The 27,093-nt window shown below is 27.7% G+C and overlaps 1 protein-coding gene across 1 annotated transcript in view; it reads right to left on the bottom strand.

The window, feature by feature from the left end:
• LOC119688652 (sodium/potassium-transporting ATPase subunit beta-2) overlaps nt 1-25,304 on the bottom strand; it is a 49,855-nt gene extending 24,551 nt beyond the window's left edge. Inside the window, exon 1 of the mRNA XM_038103321.1 lies at nt 25,050-25,304. Coding sequence (XP_037959249.1) covers nt 25,050-25,176 — 127 coding nt within the window. The 5' untranslated portion in view covers nt 25,177-25,304. The remainder of the gene's footprint in view (nt 1-25,049) is intronic.
• Nucleotides 25,305-27,093: the final 1,789 nt, after the last annotated feature.

Genomic DNA, 27,093 nt, shown 5'->3' with positions numbered 1-27,093 from the left:
TAACATAGTATGGGAACAAGCAATGATGTATCGAAACATGTAATGAAATATTGAAACAAGTATGAAATATTTGCATATCTTCTCAGTACAGAAACAAATTGTAGGAAATTGTATCTGTGCTCATGTTTGCTTAACATGCTGCTCTGCCAGTGTTTCCAACGATAAGTTGCCAATATCAACTTCTCTCCTTTATATAACTTTACATATTGCAATTTCCTTATGCAAATGTGTTAAAAATCACTCATACGCACTTATGTACATTAAACAACAATATTTCATTGAAATTATTAATAAGAGAAAATAATATAATTTGATGTTAAAGTTTTAAATTAGAAAAACTAAGAGTTAGTTTTAATTAAGATAAATAATACATTTGTGTTATTTAAAATTACATACATTATTACTAAAAACGCTTTATAGTTGTGCATCTGTTTTTGGTCAATGATAAATACCAAGATATTAGAAAGAAACTAAAATAAAGTGATTGAAAACCCCTGATTTTAAACTATTTAATTAAAGATACTTTCGTAAAAACAAAAATAATTTCAACTCTGTTCTGAAAATTACGAAGTAAAAATTATATCTTCAACCAAATAGTCGATACAACAAATCGCTAAAATTGTTTTCAACTACGTCCTTCTGGACTCAGCCGAAACTACTTGTATCAAAGAGTACCTCCGCTCACTTGCTCGAGGGTACCGCACCCGTCTACACAACCTCCCACCTGATATCTCAGCCTCTAACACCTTTCCTGCGAACTTCACATAGGCCTCACACCACAAACCCCCAAATACCTATCCCTTTACCTTGACGAGTGGGACTCTGATCCCTCCATCATCCCTCTCTTCAGCAGGGGCTCTTGTGACCGTATCACAGAGTCTACCACTAGGACCCTCTCAATTTCCTTGCTTCACGTTTTTCTTGCCCATATTTTCTGACTTAGATGAACCTAGTCCGTTACGTATTAAGCATTTTGCTCTATCATCTTTCCCTTGAGTACTGGAATGGGGTGTCATTCGCTGCACGCGGTTGCAATCTTCCATATTCATTCCCAAGAATTCCTACTTACATTAAATAACAAATTATTTTGTACAGTTGTGTTTATTATCAACTTGCCTTAATTTATAGCAAATTTTAAGCATTGCATTATGTCTACCTTCCCTATCTAGAGCAAGAATAAACAGCAATTTATTTAGTGGAGTAGAATAAAGATTAAATACTTGTACCAGAACAATATAAAATATGGAAGACATTTTTTTAAATGTAATTTTTTTATAGATTGTATAATGTATTACATCTGATTGTATATAAAAGAGTACAGCAGTGCAAAATATGTTGTACTTTTAATGTGTCGACATTTTTAAATCGACACGACTGTCACGAAAAAACTAATTTAATGTATACGGTAAATAAACCGCGCCCAAAAGCTTTTTTTCAATAGTGGTGCTAGTCTGCGGTTTATGGTTGAAGTCTGTGGTTTACGGTAGTTCTTTAAGTGAAGAACAATTATAAAAACATATTTCTTTCGCTTAGTTGAAGACTTTTAAAATATTGAACATTACATAAAGACATTAATAAATGCAAATAGACAACATCTCAAATATTTTAAAAGAGAAGTTCAATGAAAATTAATTGCTTCTAAAATATATGATAGTGTGAAAATTTTTTTTGCAAAACATGTGTCCAGAATTTTCTTTTTTTATATTTTATTTAGATTCAGTCATTTGTCCGTTTTTGCCAAAATCCGTCCAGTTTGTAAAAGAATGATCCTTATAACACTTTTGATTGCTTGCTGATCCAAACTTGTGGATCTTAACAAACCAGTGCTGGAATTATGTTAATAATATCATGTGATATTGATGCTACGTACTGGATGTGCGTAGGTAATACCCATTAATACCCGAGCCTGTCGTACAAAAAAAATACTTTAAATCGCGTTTTTTACATAAAAAAAACTTCCATTTCATTTTTTTAAATTTAAAATTAATTTCTTGAAATTCATTTTACTTAAAATTTATTTTAAATAAATTAATTTTAAGCATTGACACAAATTTTATGCAAAATTTCTTTTATGAATTAATTTTTCGTTTTGCATATCTTAGTAAAATGCAAAATTATTTATAGCAGAGAAAATAGTAAATGCGAAGGAAACTGCTGTTATTATGTCGCATAATATGCGATATCGCATCATAAATCTTCGCAGCTTTGAAGCTGTGATAAAAAAAAGAAATACGTGAGAAAATGGTTTCGTGAAGGATAACGAAAACCACTCACAGACATATACATGTACACTCAAAAATACTACTGTGTACATACATAGAGTACATACATAGTGTAGTTATCCAATGTGCACATAAAAAGTTATAGTACTACAACCACTGACGCCACTGATTACGCCATTATGCAAAAAGTATTTTTTACTAGTGTTCATCGTCTTTTTATTTTGTTCTTGCAGTGCGGATATATAGGAAAAATATGAAAATGAAAAGAAAATATGAATAAAATGTAGATATAATGAAAAAGGAAAAATATTAAGGGAAATAGAAAACTGTATGCAAGCAGCTGTGTTGGGAAAATACTATAAACATGGCTTTTAGAATTTCCTTGAACGAATATCTGTGATAATCCAAAGCGAAACCTAAAAGTATGCAACGAAAATGAAGCTAAATTACATTAAATCCTTGAACTCAAAATTTTAGAACTAAATTTTATTATTTATTTGAAGTAACTTATTATGCATTTTTAAAAAGATATTAAACAAATGTATATATATAAAATAATTATTATATTATATAATAATAATAATGACAACTATGTTTATTTTATTAAAAATTAATGTGCACGGAAAAACATTATTAAAATTTGTGTAAATTTGTGTAATTTAAAAATAACAAAAACGATTGCTGCAGGACAAAATTTTTAATGAAGAAGAAATGGAGGAATGGAAAACATCATTATTACTCAAGAACGTCATGTAAATATATTAAGTGTATATATTTTATATTATACACATAGAAATTGTTGTTGACATTTGTTGAAAATGTCAAGAAAATATTTGTGCAATACTTGAAATATTCAAAAACATAGCTCGCCAACTCAATTTGGTAGTGTCCTTTTAGTATTTACTAATTTAGTAAGTTGTCAAATACTAAATTACGGTAAAATATGCCATACACCACAATATATGTTACATAAAAGGATGTGAACTTATCACAATTAATTTTATTAATTTTTTATAACAAGTTTATGTCGTTTCCTCGTGTGTATGTGTCCCATAACCAATTTTATCAAGCAATTTTACGATTGCTTGTAAATAAATTTAACATTGTGAAATACAGTATTTTGCAAATTATTTGCTTTATTTGATAAACATTTAATTGCTATTTTTAGTATTCATTTATTAATTATTAAAATAAATTGATAATTAAAAGTAAATAAAATAATTTTACTCTTTGCAATAAATTATTTGAAGCCTTTTTTATTTAAACTTATTAAAGATATTTCACTTATTAAAGATATTTATTTTCATATATAAAAATATTCTACAAAGCATATTATTTGCAAAACATAACAAAAAACGTTTCTATTTCTAATTTTTTTTCCAAATTATATATAAATACCTTCGAAACTATTCACAAATTGTTTCAACTTCCTAAATTTATTTTTAAAACCAACATTTTTTTTAAAAATGTTCATTATTTTTTGAAGAATACTTAACACAAAAATATTCGTATATGGTATATACAAAATTAAATAAGCTAATTGAACGGTTTTTATCACTAATTTGGTAGGCATAACGGACTCACTGCTTATGGGACAATATTTAAAATAGAAGAAAAGAGTAAAATTTGAAGTCAGGATAAGTAATCTAGCAACAGTATTAATTCACGTCCAAACCACCACTTTTTCATCGCATTTTCTTGGTGTCTGCACTATTTATTATTCTAGTTTCTGGTTCTCCTGTCTAGGTCTAATTTCCTTTTAATTCAAGTTTAGTAAACACAAATTAACAGTTTAACATTTCCTATCGAAAAATCTATTTTAAGATGGTTTATCTTTCTTTATATGTTGGTGTTGTTGTGGTTCCTTTAGTTACTGCTATTAAGCACTTTTCCTCTTTTGTGGCTGGGAAGCTTATCCCTATCCCACACTAGGCTTTAACTATGCAGAAATTCATATAGTTTATGTGGGTCCTGAGGTTGACTGTTTCTTGATATGTATAAGAAGTATATACCGACATATAAATTCATCTAGTAAGCTTTGATATTTTAAAATTGACAAAAACAAATGTTATATTAATTTATTTTTTTTTTGTTTTATTCATATAATTTATATTTCTGGGTATTTAATAATTTGAATAATAAACTGATTTCTAAATCTAAACCAGACTAACAAGGATATTCGCATATGAAAACAATGAAAAATAGCCATCAACAATTTAATAACGATAAGCACACTGTTATGATACAGTGGTTAAAAGATCGTCATAATATCACTTCTAATAGATTGCACCGGGATTTTTCAGATGGTTTCTTAATGGCACAAATCTTAAAACGTATCTTACCTGATCATGTGGAGCTAAATAATTATCCACGTAGAAATGGTTTTAAATCGAAATTGTATAATTGGGAAACAATCAATAAGAATGTGTTAGTCAAACTTCAAATGAAACTAAGCAAAAATGTTATGGAGAAACTGGCTAGTTCCAGTCAAGGTACCATTGATGCTGTACTTTACAAACTCATGACTGTTGAGAAAGAAATGTATGAGAACATAAAGAAGTTTGCTGCCCACGAAAGCATGCATTGTATTCATAACGACATCCATTGTGACGTAGTCAGCAAGGAATCTGACATGGCTATCACCGTTCAAGCTCCATCTGAAATGATCAGTTATTTGACTTATGCGGAAGTCAAAACTGATTTAGAAAAAAGTCGCAAACGTTTGTCTTTGGTGCAAGAGAAAAGTGCAAATCTGGAGAATCAACTGAAGCTGATGGATGAACGTATCAATATACTATGCACTCAAATTGCTGAGATGTGCAATCCTCTTTAAGATAGTGTATGGTTAAAGTAAAAGAAAAAGATGAGCAGTATTTAAAACAATGACTAACTTAACCGGAATTTAGTTAACCCCATTTTTCTTGAACACTAGTAAAAGGCTTTGGCATAATAAACAAATTTTTATTATTTCAAAATTCTGTAAAACTTTGCCTTAGTGAAGGCTAAGCCAATGTACGCTTAATATGTACTCGAAATCTTTCAATTAATTATTCTGTTTTTCTTTTGATAACATTTAAAATAAAGTCTATTTAAAATAAATTAATAAAAATTACAATTTATTCAATAAAAATAATTTATGTAAGCGATTAAGGTTATTGGGAATGCAAGAACTAAGTAAGTCTAACTATTGTGGTTAAAAAAATCAAAGAGATTGAAAAAACTAAAAACTTGCATTGCTCAAAAAAAATCATCATCTGATGGACCCCAATCTGGTGAATAGGGAGGATGTAAGAGAGTTCCCCATTTAGTAGTTTCTGACATATATTTATCATTTTGGTTTATTTCTGACCTTATCGATTAAAGGAATGGCAGCCTCTTTGCTTGCAGCCAAAGGTGCCACCATGATGCAGTGACTATGTACGTAAATTTGTACTGCCTTAAGTGCATAGGTAAATAGTAAAACATTTCATTACTATTACTTGAACTTCAAATAAATTAAAAATGTACTCGTTTAAATAGTTCTTTGTTCCACTTTTTACAACACTATTCATTTTAATTAGGTGCTAAGTACACAAAGTAATTAAGGTCCCGCCAATTAAAGCTACACTTTACTGTGTACATACGTGACACGGCTATATTGTTACCTTGATATGTGTAATTTATTTATTTATGTTTTTTTTTTGACAAGTTAATTAACGTTGGAACTGCAAACAAAATTGCACAAAGAGCAATAGAACCTGGTATAATAAGTTATTTGAGGATTTAGATAGAAAGTGTGAAACGACCATACAAAGTCGTTAATTATTTGAATTGTTGGTTGTCAGGTATTCTTCTGCATTTACGAGTATATTTGACATTGTATAGAAACACTTCCATTTGTAATTTTAATCACGTTTATTATATATAAAGTCAACTTTTGTGCAATACTAAAAATACCATATAATAGGTTTTTCTTCTGGCGCCTCATGTATTAAGAATCTATAGGTAAAACAGGTTAAGTTAATTCAAAAGTGATTTTAATTTATTGAGCTTTAATGATTAATTCATTTTTCGTGTTTAATATTGAAGACACTAAGTGCAATTAAAATATCTTAGACAAGCAATTGATGCATATAATGTGAAGTCTTGTCACTGCCGAAGCAATGCAAGCCAGTCGAATTTTTGATTAGATTCAATTACCATCTTAACAATAAGAGACTGTATGAAGAGCAAGAGCTGACATTTCGATTTACACTGTTTGCCCATTTTTATTGAACTGACAGTTCTAATGGTCTTCTGTTAGTATTAGTTGGAACACAAAACTCTGTTAACCTTATTCCATTCAATACAAAGCTGAATGTAATTTATGTATAAAAAAATATTTAAAGGAATTTTTTAACATTCAACAAGAACGTTTAGGACAAACCTAAAATGATGCTGATACTGGCTCTGGCACTGGTACTGATACTGTTGCAGATACTGAAGCCGATACTGATGTCGATACTAATACTCCTTCTAGTACTAGTTCTGGTACTATTACTGATACGGATAATGTTAAAAATATTAATATATACTATATATGTACGAATAGTATTATTTTATTCTTGACTAAAATATTTATTATTTATTTATTATTATAGTTTTTATATTATATTTATTATTTATTATTATGTTGAAGCTATTTGCGCCAGTGCACCTGAGCACTTTTACTCTTTCTTAACTCGAGATATTTTCAAAACCCCTCTTTACGCCTTGACTGGATTATTGTTTATCACTTCATCAGACTAAGCAATAATTGACCTCAGATCTGCATACCTCCCCGAGGAGCCTGTAACCATTCTGAGATTTGATAACGCGGTGTTGGTAAATCTGTCAGTTTTCGTAAATAATTTCAGGGCTCTATCCTTTATGTATGCTTTGATGGGAACAATCTTGAGGTTCCGAAGGATGTCATTCGTCCTAATGTACCATGGTACTTTGAAAAGTCTTCTCAGAGAATATTTATTTTATGTTCACATAATTTGTTGATTGTTATAAATTATTTCAATAAAGTATCTACATTAATATAATATTTAAATTCAGATTTTTAGAATTATATATATATATATATAATTGGCGAGATTTAACTGATTGCTTAGTTGATTAACTTGTCATTCTATGCATTTCACATGTTGCTATTTGTTCGAGCAAGTGTCAAAATTACTATTTCAATTTAAATTGATATTTATTATATCAGCAAATGTATAAATATGTTTTTCCAATGCGGACATATTTTAATACATGAAGTAGCTGAAAATAAATAATATTGTATTAATATACAAAAAGTGTATATATGATAGGTTTATTTATATATTGCTCATCACAGTCTGTCTGTTTGTCTGTCTGTCTGTCCGTTTCTATGAAAATCAAATATTCTGTGTGCAAATGTCAGTACTATTATCAAAGCATAGCTTAACACCAAATATTTCTTTAGATGCGAATCATTCATATACGTATGTATATATATATATATATATATATATATATATATTTATATATTGATTTCCATATATTTAATAATTTTGCTGTCAAAATTAATTTATTTCATTTTATTTTCTGTGTTCACTGAAGTTTGTATGAAGGCTTTCGTGCAAAATTAATTCACAACCAATACTTTTTTCCAGTGATAATTATTTTGTTATGTTCAAAAAAAATACTTCTCGTTATTATAATAAATTGATTCTTATTGTTGTAATAATTATTGTGAAATTAGTGTCCAGTTATATTTCATTAATTTATCTAAACAAAATGTTTTGAATATTCTGTGATTTATTATAAATTATTGTGATTTAATTAACTTTGATGTTATCATCTAAATTATTTTTAATGATTTGTTAAATGAAATCGTGTTAGAATTTTTTTTCTAATTGCTGAACCAATGTGAACTAATCGCAATACAAGTTATGTATTTTAAAAAATGTTCAATATTAAGCCTTTTCTTTTGTAAGCATATCACAAAAGAATAACCGCTTATTTTAAAAATAACATATGAAACAACAACACTGCTGGCTTATTTAGTTCAACCTTTTTGAATTCGGTTAACTAATAAGCAGCTCAAATCGCATGGTTGACAAGACTTAAAATTCATCTATTGTGAACGACTTTTGGAAGTACCTATGAAATTTCCAGTTAACTGTCGACGAATGTTTTCGTGTCATTGTTTCATATTGTGCTGGATTTGAACACAAGATTTATATATCAAGATCAATAATTCATTTGCAAAAATCTAACTAAGACTTAAAAAACTCGGTAGAACTATGGGCTATTCAAGAAGATAAAGAAAAGTATGTAAAAACAACGAGAACCGGATGTAGAAGCCATTAGATAGACCCAGTTGAATCAGTTCCGGAAAAAATGACTGTTTTTCTGTTTTTGCAAAAATATGCAATATTTGATTTAATTAAATCATCGTTCAAATAGAAACAAGAAAAATTATTTAAGAAAAAATAAACACGAAATATATTTCGATGTACTAAAAATCGAAGATTGAATTGTGCGCAGTGAACTATTCCAGACCTATTCATTTAACTGGAAGAATGTGTATTGAAACGCTTTTCCATCAATCATTGCGTTAAACCTTTGATTGTAAGTGAGTTTTTAATAGGAAACGCACTGACCAAGTACTATATTTGCAGCAAATAAAGTACAAATAGCATTTCCTGCAAATAAAAATGGTTTTTCAGTTTGGTGTCAATTGCATCGATGTGCATTCAGTACATCTCAGATACGAAAATTTTATATTGTTCTTTACATGTGCAATCGCCATCATTCTCCTTTACGCTCTTCTTCAAAAATTATACTGCGTGTTTTGTAATACAGTGGAAAAAATGTGGGAGGTGGTTTTTTGACCTAAAAAAAAAACTTTTAAGAACTAGGACTCATTGTCAATATACAGTGTTAGACGATTAAAGTTTCATCTATTCAAGCGACCGTATTTTTTTGAGTAAAATTATTTTTATTCATTCAAATTGCAAAAATTTGTGGATATTATAAAAATTTTAGAATACATTGACTCTAGCTAGATGTAGATGAGGGCATCTAGCTAGAGTCTATTGTCTTCAAATGGTTAAAATATGAGTAGCATGCTTCACAAATGTGATCTTTCGATATTTTGGCTCATTCCTGAATAATTTCTTTCTTTAACGCATGCATACTGATATATATTTTAGTCCTCATCTTGCTCTCCAAAATTAAAGTGATAGAATAGTCCATCAGATTTGCATCTGACGAATTCGAAGTCCATTAATTTTGACAAAATGATCTGTGGAATATGATTTTTTAAGCATTCTTGGTTCACACGAGCTTTATGAAACCAAGATCGGTATCGACTTTTGTTGCAACGTCCATGATCTACGACCGAAATGCTTGTGTGCCTATGACTCGAGACCAACTTTCAAAACATTTTCCATTTTCTCGATAATAAGTCGCTTTGATAATAAGTCGTGCCCATTGGCGGTTACAACTGTCCATCTCATTTCTTGAGATGGAAAAGGAATATTGCTTCGGGTGGCCATTCGTAGTCTCAAATGGCAATGAACAGTGCGTTCAGTTAGTGAACAAGATCATTTTGAGAGTTTATGAAACGCTCAAAGGAGAAATTTTTCTAATCAGAGAACACAAGCATAACAACTCCTTTGCTCTTTCGAATCTAACTTTTTGCTACTTTCGTGTAAGATTTTATGCTTTTTCGGACTTGTAAAACTTCACGTTCACCTAATTTTGCAATATGCTTCGGATGTTTCGCTGGAATATTTTTAGTTCTTTGGTCGTTTGATTGCCAGTACGATATTGATTTCGTTTAAGTCGTGCTTTATCTTTCCGAATCATTTTAGGTGAAGTTGCATAAGCCTATACTATAGACTATAGCGTTTTACAACGATTGGCAACGATTCCATAGTTTGATATTAAAAATGTCTTCTTACATCTTTTACCGTAGGACCGTAGAAACAACCTTTCAAGCGAATTCACCATTTTTTTTTAACAACAAACATGCACAAATTCGCTAAGACATAGCAGTACTAATGAATAAATATAATTCTTTTAATTTCTTTTAAAAAGGAACGACCACTCTTATTTAAGCAGAGAGCACCCTGTTTATGTCTACGTCATAGACCTGATATATTTTGAGCACATATAAATAAATTGAATGGAACCAAATTTAATTGCTGAGCAATTGAATTGCGTCTGCAAGTCAATTTCGATAAAAATTTCTTTCACAATTTAATATTTTTATTATTTTATTTTTAAAGCAATTAATTTCAAAGAATATGGCACATATCAACAACAACGAACAAAAGAGATTTGAGATACATATTTTCATAGATAGATAGATAGATATGTATGTATATATATATAAAGTAACTGACTGCATAATTGATCAATTATTTTGTATGGAGAAGTTTAATTCATAATTGTGGTATAAAAAAAATATTTGCTGGGTGTACTTCGTATCCCTTAAACATATTTCGGACTTCTCTATTTGTTGAAATCATTTGACTTAGTTTATTTTTTATCATATATTGTGTATATATACAACACAGCATTTAGATTTGTATAAGTCTGTTTTTATACTGACGTATAACGATGCGATAACTACAGCAATTCTGATATTGGAAGGCATTTAACGACAGATGCTGGTAATGGTCATATCTGTTCGTGCTCTTCGACTCATAAACTTACAGACACTCATGCATAATACAAAAACCATTTGTACACAAATATATATGCTAGTATTAAATATTATATGTATTCTATATAATATTTCAAAGCTGTTTTCCAGCCTTATCGCAATAAAAAAGAATGTTTTATATAAATTCCATGTTGAAAATAAACTCATCAACTGCAATGAATAGCAGCTTGTATGAACACACTTACAGGCACTTTTGTGATTAAAATTTTAGTTTTTAAAATCTGTTTTATTTGTTTAACATTTAGAGTTTAATTTTTTACCAAAATATCTTTTTTTCCTTATGCTGTGGGAAAAACAATATTTTTCTTCCATTTTCAAACAATAATAAGAGGAGCCATTTATAGTCAACTCTGGCATTCAATATTCTTGCTGGAATTACTACATTATAGCAGTGACAGAACTACACCTCGCTGTGGGTGGCATACTTTCATAGGGATGTAATGAAATTAAAAATTGTAAATATCACAGAGCAGGCATTGTTCAGTCGAGTAAGATTTCAGGAATAGAATACTGATCATAGTTATGAAGAATACATGACGAACAGACACATGTGCTACCTCATATAGTCTGCAGAACATATGAGGCAGTGAAAACTTGCGCTCAATTGATGTAAGAGTATCGTTCCCCGATAAATTTTAGTGTTTTTAAATATAATCAGCAATTAACTGGAATACAAAGTCTACTTATCTAGAATATGTCGATGATATATGGTTCATTGGGAGTATCAGACCTCCCGCCTGTAGATAAACTCCTACACCACGTCAAGGTGCCTACCAAGTAGCGGCGATAATATATACAAATTAATATAAGCAACGTCAACTCAACTTATTTAGAGTAGAATTCAATTAAATTAATATAATTGGTTGCACTGCTCCAAGGCCACATTTTAGGAATACTGAAATATTGAAGTAAAGACCTTTAATGATATTTCTCACCCACAAGATGTACGATGTCATGAAAGATCTCAAATATTATGGAGGAAGACAGTCCTTATTGAAACTAGGAAATCGTTTAATGAATCGCGACTAATAGCAGTTCGAATTAAAAAACTTACATAGAATTCTTAATCTAAAGAAGTAGGGAAATAAACTTCTTTCTTTTTGCGCTTTTTTCACGCACTCAGTACATTATGCTCTAACCACTTACTAGATAGGTTACTAAATTGACCTAATCATTTTGTTAGAAAAATTTTAGTTCATATGTTAAAGAAGGTATAAAAACCAACATGAGGCGTCGAGGAAGAACATTTTTAAGCTGAGATTTAGTTAAAATCTGATTATAGCAACCAAATTATATTTCTGGGTGTGAGAATCGCGTAATATTTTCAAAAAAATTTTTTGAAATCACACCGATAGGAAATTTTAGTAATTCATGGCTGAAGTCACTCTATTCGAATTAAGTATGATAAAATATAATAGCGAACTACTGTAGCATAAAAATCCGTTGGGCATTGGACCAACTGAAATGGCAATTTTTGCTATGGAGTTATTATTATACATATATATATATTTTTGATGTAGACTTATGTATACTTGAACGCATACTATTCTGATTCTTCCAATATATCTTCCAATATATTGCCAAGAATCAGACTTTCTCAATTAGCTTAGTTAATAAGCATTAAATAAGGTTTTAATTTTTTGGTTTTATTGACCAATTAGCTAATTAGCTAAATTATTATTAAAAAATTTTTGGTCAAATATTTTATATTATAATATTGTATGAATTCTAAAAAAGTAGAAATTAAATTATTTTAAAAATGTTTTAATATATATAATGGTCATTATAAGTAAACACTTCTTTCGGGAATACTATTTGTTATGATTACGATTACGATTGCTATAACTTTTTATTAAATGTGACTATATTAAAGTTGCATATCATTTGCGGTCTACTGTGGGTTCCCATTAATCTATCTACTTATTTGTAAAGTACATTCCAGCAGAATTTACAAATTTGTAATGTACATTCAAGCTGCAGAACGGAACTCAGCTAAGTAATTAACTGTTTTGTAAATACTAAAGTTGCAATACTCAAGTTCCCTTAATATTAAATTGTTGATTTAATTGTGTATATGTAGAATTCAATTTCAGTGTAAAATCTATAAAAACAAGCCAACTTTACTGGTAAACATGTTTTTGTTTTGAGTTGTCGAGCACGTGTGCAAATATTCGAGCTACTTTTAGCTTGAGGAACATGTGAAATTCGTTTGCTATTTTATATCGAAAATTCATGTGAGTATCGCAAACAATCACTCAGAATCTTTTACGTAAACAAAACAATCAATTCAAAAACAATCTACTTTTCTGCGAAGAAGTAATTGTTGTGCTAAATAGTGCGCTAACATATTTCGGATAGTTGCGAAAAATAACAAAATTGTCTCCAGACACACTGTAGTCTGGGCTAAACGCCTCCATCGCTTCAAGGCACATGATTCATATAACCTGCGCCGCATCACATGATGTTTCACCAGTTAATTAAGCCCAACTGGTTACCAATTTATGTGAAAAAAAAATATTAAATAATGTTACTATGCGAGAGAATACCAAATATCAAATTATACCGTTTCCAGTTATTTATAGATATTTGCACGTCTACTTCCAACATGAAATTTAGTCGGAAATGTACTATTTTTAGCAGAACACACTTAATACTTCGTGCCACAATTTGAATAATAAATCAAGTAAACAATTTTATTCAAATTAAGCCGGTAGTTTAAGGTCTAATAGGTTTCTCATTAGCTATTAGGAAACAATATTTAAAAATATTTTTGCGAATTTGCTACTTAACTTATTGCAATTTAAGAAATTTTTATTTTAGTTTGTTAACACATCTACAGCTGTACAAATTTTAACAAATGTATATTAGCTTTTCAAATAGATTGTGTAAAGGGTGATCAATAATAAAGCAATATAAACAAATATTAATAGGATGTTGTCTATATTTCACACTCAGAAAAATAACATATCACATTTTAGTTTTTATACCTTCTTTCCCGCATGAGCTTAACAAATTTTCGTACTGTACTTAACAGAGTTCAGCGCAGGGCTGAAATCAACATTAATCTATGCTCTTTGTAACACACCAACTATTGCGTTAGATGTAATGCTTCACTTAATGCAACTTCACATCGTCAGTAAACTTTTGGTAGCATCATCTGATCTGGGACTGAAAGCTACATTCTATTTTTCAGTTCTACTCCAAATAATATTGATTACTCCTCTCCCATTCTCAATTTTAATAGGAAATTCACTGTTAAATTTCCATCCAGAAATGTTTGGTTGTCAGGGGCGCCTACTTGGAGGAGGTTCTAGACATTTTTTTCCACAATATATGGATTTACTTACATATGAAATAACTTTATCAATTTACCCAATCATTGAGCCAAAAATGAATTTCTTCATTAGAAATGTTTTTTTCATAAAATAATAGATCTGCGACAAATTACTCTGAAGCCAACATTTTAAAATATTTATTACAAAAATAGTCATTCATTATATGCTTTAGATCAGCCATTCATGTTCTCGACTAGGTTTAATTGATTGTTCTCGATTTTCATCCAATCTTTGGCTTACAGTATCATTCTATTCATTCTTTAGCATTCAATACGAATTTTTCAATTATATTAGAAAGAGTACGCGCTATATCTAAATATAAATCGATTATTTCAATTATTTTTATAATAAATATGAACCATTATTCTATACTATGCAATTGTGTATCTCTCTATCACTTTGGTGCTATAATGCTGAAGAAATATTTTGTACCGATCTTAACACCCTGTAACGAACTAATCATATGAACGTCACTCTGATATATAAAAATAAATTGTTTAAATAAAATGTTTACTGTTGTCTTACGTAGAAAGAAAACAAACCGTCAATAATTCGCCTTAAAATTATAAAATGATTTTTAATCTATTTTTAAGCTCGCATATATACAACAATTTGTTGTTGTTGATTTTTTTATTCAATGATAATTATTTTTAAATGTTGTCATAAGTTTGCTTGCATGTCAGATGTTACTATGAAACATTCTGTTTATACTACAACAGTATTGTACATAAATATATGTATATACACACTCATATATACCTATATGTATATATATATACAATAAACAAATTATTATTTTGAAGCACAAAAGTTTCATATTTGAAATTAGCACGTGTTGTGTGAGTTTATACATGTATATATATATATATATATATATATATATACAATATCCATAAATGTATTTCAAAATTAGTATGTTGCATATATACATACATTGTATATATTACAAAATATTTAAACAAAGCTACAAACATTTGACAGCAACTCAGTATTAGATTTTTTGCTTCTTTCATGATATTTGGTCGGTAATCTATTATTGATTTTACATTAGTCGAATAAACAATTTAATACCACAACATAAAAAAAATAAATGTTTTAATTTAAATAAAACGAAAGCAATAGCGAGAAAAATATTATTATAGAAATTCCATTTTTAATAAAAAAAATTTTTGACTGCTCATATATCTTTGCCAAATATTGCCACATATCCATGAACAGCGGTTTCTGGGAACATATTTTGAACTCAATTGTAGACCGCATTTGTTAAAGGTAGCACTTAAACTTTTTCCAAATTGAAACGTAGTCTCCTGTACCAGACAACTAAGATCAGGTCTTATCTGATTTCTATTATTCAAATATGGAGTTTCACCCAATTTTTCCTATTGTTGTGTTATTTTGAAAACAAACGCATAAACCACGGCTATATAAGTGCACTTATTATTCATTATCATATTTGTTGTTTTTAAAAATTAAAACATATTTTTTATAATTTTTTTTATTAATAAGCTTATAGCACAAATGCTGCAATTCTTTAGTGGATTTATTAATTAATTTTTTATTTTACTAAATAATATTTTAGTATTATTACTAAATAAAAAAAATTTTAAATCAAATTAATAAAACCGTGAATTATAAATTTCTTTTTGTATTATTTTTTTGTTGTATTTCAATTGTATATATAGAAATGAATTTAGTTTAAAAATAAAATATTTTTCACAACCAATAAAATCGTCTGATAAGTGAATAGAGTTATGAAAACATTTCCCAAAAGGTGGCTTGTCGAGAAAATAATCGCAAGCAATTTAAAAATTATTTAATTTTATCATCTTACAGTTGTTTGATAGAAGTTTACTTCTCTAAACAGTAAAATCTTTAATACAATGAATTCTTATTGTTGTTTCATTAAGAGAAATATAAGAAACACTTGTTTTTTAAATGGAGACCTGTTTTTATACCCATTTCTTTGCATCACACTTTATCTTTCGTTTCTTTTCGTCAATCGTATATTCCAAATGTTCTTAAAGTAAAAATAATTGGATCGAATCATTTGTTAAGATCAACCTATATGTTCATAGTTTCAATATCTTTAGAACAAATCCAAAGAAATTGATTGTTGGTATAAAAAACTTAGTTTTCAATTAAAAAATCCAATATAATGTAGTATTTTATATAAGAAGTAGTAACTCCCATAATCACCAATTTTTTTACAAATAATAACTAACCATAAGATTGATTCCTGCACAGAACGATTCAATGAGTTTACTCGTTTTTTTCTTATTTAAGAGAGATTAACTTTAATCACACCTGCAAATCATTAACCCTACCAAACCCTACCCTATCTACATAACGACAATTTTTCGCAACCCGTATTAATGTATGCAATGCAGAAAAATATTTATAGATATTGAATTGTTCAATCCAAAGAGATTTTAACAACTGTTGGCAGGATATTTACTAAGTGCCGAATCTTTTTGGTATTTCGATATGTTTCCAAAACACTCTATTTATATATCATATCTCTATGTTCTATATATTCACTATTTTTTTTATAAACAGAGGAAGGCAAAATCATTTTAACAAAATATTTCTTGTGCTTATAGTATTTCCAGATCTTTCAGACATTATGTCCGATTATATTCTTAAGGCTTGTCTGCTTTGCTTATCCGCCTTGCAGTCAACCTGAAGTTCAGAGGGAATTTTTGTTAGAGATATTTTGTTTAGATATATATATATATGTAATTAAGACTAAAGTCACGGATTTTAACTTAGTATACATATTTGTTGATATAAATACTTGTATTTTGCTATTTATTGTATCACGTACGATAAGGTAATATTCTCCTTGGTATGATCAGAAAGTCTGCAATTGAAAACTCCACTAACTATACTGTTGTCTATCTTTCAGCGGTTAGTATAAATAGGTTAGTGCTCATATATTGAAGGATCTCTCAGAAGTCAGGTATCTTTAGATGGAAAATTGACAGTTAATTTTGGGTCAAAGTTTATAATGGTATGATATATAATATATTGATAAAGAGCTGAAATGAAACTATGGCAGTAGTCGTTAGCGTTTCAATGCATATCTTCAACTCGAAGAGGAAAGGATCATTTGTGACCATTTGTTTATCAGATTTTAAGTTGTATTTACTATGCTGATTACTGACACTACTACGATTATCTATATTGTATGTTGTAATAACTCTAGAAAATATAGTAAGCATCTATATTGAGCGGGAGTTTTGTATACTCCTAAGTAAGCGAATATTGTTTTGCACCTGATCCCTTCTACTTATGTTATAATCCACACAATTTTTCTATTAGTAAGAAATTAGAACCACAAGTTCTATACTGATATTGAAAACGAAGTAAACTATATTAGGTACATTAATATAATAACTTTACTATCTATGTTTTCCCTCTCCGACTAACTTGATTGTGTCTTGAAGCAAGAGGTTAATTCAACTTACACACTTTCTCTGCGCAATTTCTTTGAAGTATCACCTAAAATGTCAACACTAACACCCCACAATATTGAAAGGCTTTCAAACGCGTAACTCTTTCCATCTCTGTTTTATAGCTCTCCTATATCGACAGAAAATTGTTCATATTTTTAATAATATATGTGACACGATTGTACCCCTACAAAGGCAAACTTGTCATATGTGTGTAGTTACAGCTTTTCGTGCATGACCCAACATAAGTCGCCGAACAAATGCATTTCTTTTTGTGCCTATCTGTGTACTCTTCTATATGTGCTTCGTACATACATATATACATATGTACAGATTTGATAGGGGGTTTGGCGTTGTACACAAACAAACGATACGCATAAACTGACATATCAATATTGTAGCAAACGGAAATATATATATATATATGTACGTAGTTTGTTCATGGTGTTTTTTTAAAAGATGTTTTTTCCATCAAATAAGCAATATGAGTGCTTGTTGTTTTTGTTACGAAACTGCAGAGAAACGAAGTGAAATTGAAGGAAATTGAAGAAGGCACATAAAGGCTTTTGCCACCTTTGCTGTGTTTTGTTTAATAGACAAAAAGCAAATGTAATGAAGTTGTGAGTTGTGATTGCTATAAAACGAGGTTAAAATTGATTTTCTGTTTCCCCTTCCTTTTATCAAAAAAAAAGAAGCGTTTTATTTTTTTTTTATGTGCTGCTTTCATTTCGTGGGTGGTATAAACAGGTAGGTGTGTTGTGAATATTTCATAGGAATTTTATTAAAATACATTTAATAAAAAGCGATGCAAAAAAAATAATTACAAATTAAATAATTATAAATTAAATTATAAATTAAATTATTAAATTATAATAAAATTAAATAATAACATAAATTATAATTGAATTATAAAATTCAGCAATAAATATACAAAAAGAATTAATAATAGTTAAAATAATAGTTATATATTTTATACAAATTTTATACATAAAAAATTTAACTACAAATAATAAAATAACATTTATATAAAAAAAATATTATAATACAATAAAAAAAATATTCTTAAAACAATTGGTTACATAGTATATTATATTACTGGTATATTACTTATACAAATCTATTAAATTAAAACTGTAAATTAATGTATAAAATTTTTCAAATAATTTAAATTTGAAATTTATATAAGTAGGGATGTAGATAATAACTTAAATTCAAGTAAATAATTGTTTATACAATATAATAAAATGTATTTTATTAAGCTAATTAATGTTGTACATGAACTATGTGTTAAAGCACAACAACGTAGGAAGACGACAATATCATTTCACCAAAAAAATGTAAGAACCACTACTAATATCTTCATATTAAAATAGTTCTTATTTACGCTCAAATGAAACTCCAACGAGAAGAGAGACAGCAAAACCTGCTGCAAAAACCAAAGGCGAAAAACTGACATATAATTTGGTTAATCTGAGTGAAATAATGATATAGAAAGAATTAAGAGAGAAATATCTTAAAAGAATTCAATATTTACTAGTAACAAAAACAGCAACTCAAGTGCATTCAGAAAAAAACCGACAATGGCAGATGAAGAACATTACTACTAACTTGGAAATGTTTAAATTTCATTATAATAAAATAAAGCATTTATGTATGATGATTATATAAAGTATAAGAGTATGTATATTTAATTACAAATCATGGGACTATAATTGTAATTATGATTAAAATTAAAAACTTATGTACAAGGAGCAATAGTGTAAAAGGTCTTTTACTTGTTCGTCTTCGTTGACCATTATAGACGTAATTCGTCTTTGGCCAAGTTCAATAGCCTCCACCAGTCAGCTCGATCAATGACTAATTTTTATCAGCTGGTGGAATAGAGAGCCTACATATCGTTTATCCGAAAAAGTGTACGGTCTCTACCACGTTTTCCACTAGCACGTACTAATCAAACACATTTCTAGTTGGAACATAGATCAAGTTACAAATTCGTAAAATAATGTTCTCAATATCGAAATATTATTTGAAATTTAGAATAATTTGAATATGTATTCTAAATAAATTATTTCATTTATAGACATATGTGGAAATATATAATTTAATAGCCAAAGGAGAACTAATATAATGTCATAATCGTAGTATTGGTCTTAGAAATAAAAAAAAAAAAACAAAACTGATAATAGTAACAAAGCTAAAGCCCACTTGGGAAGCCACTTTGATATAGTAAATATATATTGTGGAATCTAGACTTCACATATCTGTGATCACATAAAAACTGGTATATTATAATTTCTAAGAATATATCGAAGCCTTAACTTGATTAAAGACTACCGAAGCACCGAAGCACCGAAGCGCTAACATAAACCGGTCGAAAAGATTTTCGAAAGGAGAGCGGTCAGAGAATATTGAAACCAGCACCTCAAAACGGTATTAAAAATTGCGAATACAATCAAATGGTTTATTAAGAAGTTTATACTAAAATATATACACATAAAGTGAGTATGCAATAAAATATTTTTATCTAAATATACATAAACTGAAGAACATTTCATTATTTATATAGGTTTTTGATTGATGTTTGGTATTTGCAACAAACACGGAAGCGAATGATTAGTCATCATATCAATATTTTGAATCTATTCGCAAATAGAAGACACATACATATAGTGTTCCATATTGTGTACAATGGGGGATTGACTGCGGTTTTATTGCGTGCGTACAGCTAACCAAACTAGCATTCGTGCCACAAACAGACATACGAACGCCTATTAGACCGTGTGCTGGTAAATCGATTCACTACTTTTTCGTGTTTTTTCTTATTTCATCCGATGAAACGACGTAAAATGTAGTGGAAAAGAAAGAGTCGAGAAGAGAATATTTGTTCTTATTACAAAGTTGATTTTGTAGTATGAGTAGTTGAATATACGGAGTAGTTGAATAAAAGCAATTTAAGTAGAAGAATAAAATTGTAATATTAAATGAAAAAAACAAACTGATGTAGTTTACAGAGTATTTTCGAAAAGAAAGAAGCTTTATGATACTATAAATACTGCAGAAGGTGCTTAAGGGATGCGTTTTTAAAATTGGAGTACAAACTATTGTGTATACCGGAACAATGTAAAACAGTACTGTACACTTTGAAAATAGAAAAATACGTACAAATTTTTTTATTGAATGAGAAGGTCTATTCATGTCTAGAAACTTCTATTAAGTAAGTACTGCAAAAAAAGTACAATATTCTACAGAACATTCTTTTCACATCTTTATATATTACTAATATTTATAGATTTTTATATAAATTAAAGAATAACCCAAATAAATGAAATATTGAAATATTAAAAAAAATTCTTAACGTCATTTACTATAACCCATTAAGTCAGACATTGAACTAAAGTTTGTAATATATTAAAAGTGTTAAAATTAATTAAATAATTAAGTGTATAATTTGGAAATTCGAAATTTAATGAACTAACTTACAAACTATATACTTATATTTTAAATTTGATATGTACTTATATGTATTCTAATATAAAGACATATCATTTTAACGATATCATTTTAATATCATCATATCATATATTTATTCATAATTGCAATTATACATTGTTGACACTCTACATAATAAACATTTATCAATGTATGCTAATTAATGATATTTATTCTAAAATAAATAAATCATAAGAAAATACATTATAATAGACTGGAAACTAATTTTCATTAGAAGCTTTCTACTCCTATAATTTCAAGATTGTAAATAATTTTAAAATTTCAAAAAAAATATAACTTAGTTTTGTATATGTGGTGCTAACCAGTGAAATATCAAATAATTAGTTCTATCAACTAACAACAACATCCTCTGGCATACGAGGAGGACTGTTTTTAGTCCGAGAAAACCGGTCATATACCTATGCCCGGTCACGTCACGTTATAGTGACGATGCATTAGGCCCGTACAAAAACACAACTAACTAAATAATTAAACAATAATTTAATTTAATAAATAATAATTAATAACTGATCTATACTCTCTACTTTGGAAAAGATACGAGCAAAATGTAATCAATATTATAATTAGTAATACAACCGTCGCTAACAAAAAAAGACTTACGAGACACATCAGTCTGAAGCCAGTAGTTATGTTATACTATTGGTAGATTTATTACACCTTCTCAATCACTGTTTTTGACTACGAACCTCGTAACATTTATTAAAACGATTGTACTGACCTTTATTAATTTTCTAAAGAAAAATCCAACTAAGAAGTAAACATTGATGCTAACAGTTACAAAATAAACTCAGTAATGGAGGTACAATACTAAAATTAATTGTTGAAGTAGTAATTAGAGAAATATTTTTAGGTAACGGACGTGATACAATAGATCTATAGGTTAAAGAGTAATTCCCACAATATAATAATAATAATAAACGCTTTATCGGAATAATGTCAGATTGTGACACTAAACAATATATGATAATATATGTATTTGATTATTATTCATTTATCTTGACAACTTCAAACCAATCCACTATAAATTTACTTCAAATAGCGAACGTTAACGGAATAAAACCTCTTTTTTAAACGAACAAAACTATTCATTATTTTCTGGCATTTTTTCGGTACTACTGTAGTTATTTTTGTATAAGTTAGGTGTGTTCTATTTGCTAGTTACTCTCAATTTTCCAGTCGTTTTTAGTCAGATAAAAAATGTAAAAGATGCTTCAAATGAAATATTTGAATGTATTGATCAGATCATTTACTATATAATATCATAAAGACTTAGAGCACATATAGCTTAAGTGAGTTTATTAAGAAATTAGCGATTCAACGATACAGCTCTGGATCTTGCCTCAACAAATTTGGGAATATTTTGATAGAAACTATTTGTGTGCAATGTTCCATTATATATAACGATCACACGATTTAAAATATTAAAACTCATAGCTTTGGATCACCCATTTGGCGGTAATATAGTTGAATGTAGTAAATAAATTTAAAAATAATATATCATAATATATATAAAAATATTTTAGAAATGCTTCTGTATCAAAATAGAGATTTTTGAACTTTTATGGGCATACATAAAATTCCTAATAAGAATTTTTTTTATTTTTTTATTTAAACATTAATGTTTATTAATGGCATGTAATTTTAATTTGTTATTGGTACGAACTCACAGTCCGTCCAAATGTTAAAACTTAAATATTTCTTCAAAACCTCATCTATAAGTAGTGTGCAATACCCATTTTTATACATTCGAAGCATTTGTATAAACAAGTTCTATAAACACTTAAAATTTAAACATTGAAATTGTAATAAAAAATTTCCAAAAAATCAATTTTTAAATATTTTAAATTATTTTATGTGAAATTCGGTGGATGCGCTAGAAAGATTCCCACCAATTCAGTAGTCAAATTTGCCAAAGTAAATAATTATATATATAAAAATTAAATATGTTTTTTTTTAAATATAATTTGAAAAAAATGTTTACGTCCAGAACAAAAAATAAAATTATACACGGCCAATTAAAACCAATAAATATTTTAACAGTTTACAGTTTATTATATATATTTGGAAATATCCGAAACAGCTGTATGGTCAGACTAATATATTCAGGTAATTAAAAATTAATTGTTCTGGTTCAATTTTTCTAATACTACCTTTTTGTAATAACCTTAAATATTAATTTAAGATTAAAAATAAATTACAAAATAATTTTAGGGGATAAACGTTAAACTACGCCAGATCTCATCACCACTTATGGTACCGAATTAAAAACTAATAACTATCGCCCACAACTCTTCCTCAATGTATTAATTGCTTCTAAATCGAACATTTTTACTGAACATGAAGAGTGAATGTATTTCTGTTAACATAATATTTAAAAAAAAAACTTTATTTATATAAAAAATTATTAGTTTTGCATATAATAAACTGGTTAGTAAAAGAAAAGTATACATTTCTTTTTGGAAATCCAATAAATACGAAAAACACACTGAACCGTTTTACAATGGTTTGTACTTTAAGTACAAATTGTGATTTAAATAAAATTTTAAATAGTTTTAGAAAATAAATACAATAAATAAATTGTGATATATACAAGATAAATTATATTTAAAGCCACTTCTGAACACTTCTGAAGTTTTCATAGTGAATCGTTGAAGGATCCACATTAACTAAAGATATTGCTTAATCAAATGCTCTCATTACAAATATCATTGCTTTCGAAATCCTGTTTACTAAGTAATCCACTTTAACAGTTAAAGGTCTATTAAGCTAAAACTCTTACAAACGGACTTTTCTATTAACCTTCCACAATTCAAATTTTTTATATTCAGTATGCTTCTAAAACTAACACTTTGTTTGATCAAATAAAATTCCTGGGTCCGTTAAAGGCTTACTTTAAGGTAGCCTGCTAGGTTGAAAATTGAAAAACAGACTTTGTTTTTCTTTTTTTGTGATATAAGGTCGATCAATTTATCTGAAACAGCTGGAATATTCCCATTGAATTGAAATTCAAGCAAGAGTATTCAATCCAAAATGGTTTATAATGTTTTCTGGTACGGGTTTTGTTCCTTTTCGCTTTAGAAAATTATATATGAAGACAATTATATATGGAGACAACGGCATTTTATAACCAATGTATTTGTGTTCATACGAATGTAGCTTATGGGTTCAATTCAGAGGGGCTTCATATCTCAAATTACGTGTCTATATGCCACTACGCGCTTTAGGGAGCTTGCACTTTACTGGGATATAACTTTAGAAAATAAATTTTTTATGAAAAATGGAAAAAGGATTTAAATTTACTAGAATTATTAATGCATAAAATAGAAAATGAAAAACAAATAAACAAATAAATAAATATATATGAATAATTTGCAAATAATTTTTTATTTATTTTAATTTTATATCTTATTAAATGAATGAAATAATTTCATCTATATCGAACAATAAATATAAATAAGTTTCTTGTGTTGTTTTTCCAACTACTTTACTTTAAATCAAACTTTTCGTCAAATCTATAATGGAACATGACAGCTGTCACTGAGCACATCAAATGAAAAGAGTACAGTAAACAAATCTATCGATTACACGTATACAATTTAACACAGTCAATATTATTATTTATCTAATCAAACATATCAGGATTTACATTATTTTCTCTAACTTCTCCCATTGATTGACTAATATTGAATATCTTATATTAAATATCTAATATATATAACAAAAAAGTTTTGCTTATTACATCATATATCATATACTCTTATTGTATATATACATGAAATTGTAATAGTTTAAGTAAATATATTTTTTTTATAAATGTACTTACCCCAACTGGCTCCAGTTCGGCCAAGGCATTGGCTAGTTTCACTGTTCCATAGGAATTTTTTGAAACCCTCCCATTTGCCCATTTTTGGTGGTGGCGAGTAAAATTGTTCTTGCTTTTTATCAGCCATTTTTTACGGTTTATTTAGATTTTATTTATTTTGTATATAATTAAATTAAATAATACTTTTCAGCTAAATTAGTTTATGTATTTGTGTGAACGTTTTTAAATCAGTTCGTTTATGTTATATATTTATTTTTTATATATAATAACTTTGTCTATATATTTATATACATAAATATATGTCGATGACCGCATATATAAGTTTTAATTATATATATACCGTTCAAGCAGCAGACTACTTTTTATAGTTTTTCTTATAATAATTTATACACTGTTAAAGTTTTAACTATTTATTAACTATTTATTTTAATAATATAGGCTTATTAAATGTTTAACTTTTATTTAAATATATATTTATATATATATATTATTATGTATATATTTCGTATAACAAGTTTTATTTAATTATATAGTATTTGTTTTTAATCAACTGCGTTGAAACATTTTTATTTATTTTTATAAATGTTCGGAGCAAAATTTTTAATAAGAATTGATAATATATTTATTTAATTTCACTAACGATATTTGGTTAAGGATGTTGTTACCTGAAAGAAAAATATAAATAAATTAATTTTTTCATATATACAATAATAATAATTATATTTAAAAAGCATTTATCATTGAATAAATACATAAAAAATTAATGAAAACAAACGATTTTTAAAAAAATTTTAATAAATATATTTTTGTTTTATTTTTAGAACAAACAACATATTTATTTATTAAAATATATAAACATATAAAAATTAAATAAAAACTCAAATGATTTAAAAAAAGTGTTTAGATGAATATTTTTTTTGTAAGTAAATAGTAATAATAGTAGTAAAATAATAAATAATAATTTGTTTACAACAAATTTGTTGATAAAGAAGTGCAAGACACATTTTTATTATAATTATTTAAAACTATTTTAAATAAATATTTATATACGAAATTATTATTGTATTTATATTTATTTTTTGTAGTGTTTATTATATATTTAATATTTATAATATTTTTATTTTATTTTTGAAATCAATTTTATTTAATAATGTGTTATTAGCTCATTTTTCAGATGACGACATTAAAAACAGAAAAGGTGAAAGAAGGTTAGTTTATTTAGAATACATTTACATTTTTATAATCAGCTTAACGAATTTAATGCAATAAGTAGCATTTTTTATAGAAAATTCATACAAAATTCATACATAATCCAAACAAAACCCATTGAAAAATGTGACAATCAATTTTGATATTTCCATATGTAAATATAGTATAAAATACCTTTGGTATTTAGTTGTTTATAAAATTTAAGCACTAATTTATAGAAACGAAACAGTAAAAATACTCCAATCTTACTCCAAATGTTCTAACCGATTCACAGAAGTATCACAGAAAAATTTGCTGGTATATAATTAATCCATGATATATCTGCTAATAAGAAGAGTTTTCTAATTATGTTTGAACACAAAAAAAGTATAGTTTCCCGTCTCATTAAACTACTATATTAATGCGAATATGATTTTTATAGTATATGATAGCCATTTCATTATTATCCACAAAATAACTTATGCTAACGAATTAGCAACAATTATATTAAATTATAATTGCTCACAATGTGCTCAAAAATATTCCAACAAAAAATATCAGAAACTTCTCACATATTCTTAAACCTATTCAAGGCGATTATATGTAAGTAAGTATATTGAATACTATATGATTTAAAGTTTTTTGAAATGTATTCAATACTAATCAAAGCAGGTGTTCAAGAGAACAGAAGTTTTATGCCATGGGAAGAAAGTCACCGGTATTATATATATTATATAAATTTGTATCAACCCAACTTTAAACTAATATATAAATTGTTTTAGAAAACGATATGAATGTTGACATTTCCATCTACGTATTTCGTTCGATTATACACCAGTGCTAAACAACCTACTAG

The sequence above is a fragment of the Teleopsis dalmanni genome, chromosome X (genome assembly GCF_002237135.1).
Source record: "Teleopsis dalmanni isolate 2A chromosome X, ASM223713v2, whole genome shotgun sequence".
In the NCBI taxonomy this organism is placed as follows: Eukaryota; Metazoa; Arthropoda; class Insecta; order Diptera; family Diopsidae; genus Teleopsis; species Teleopsis dalmanni.
This window is presented reverse-complemented; position numbering and strand designations above follow the sequence as displayed.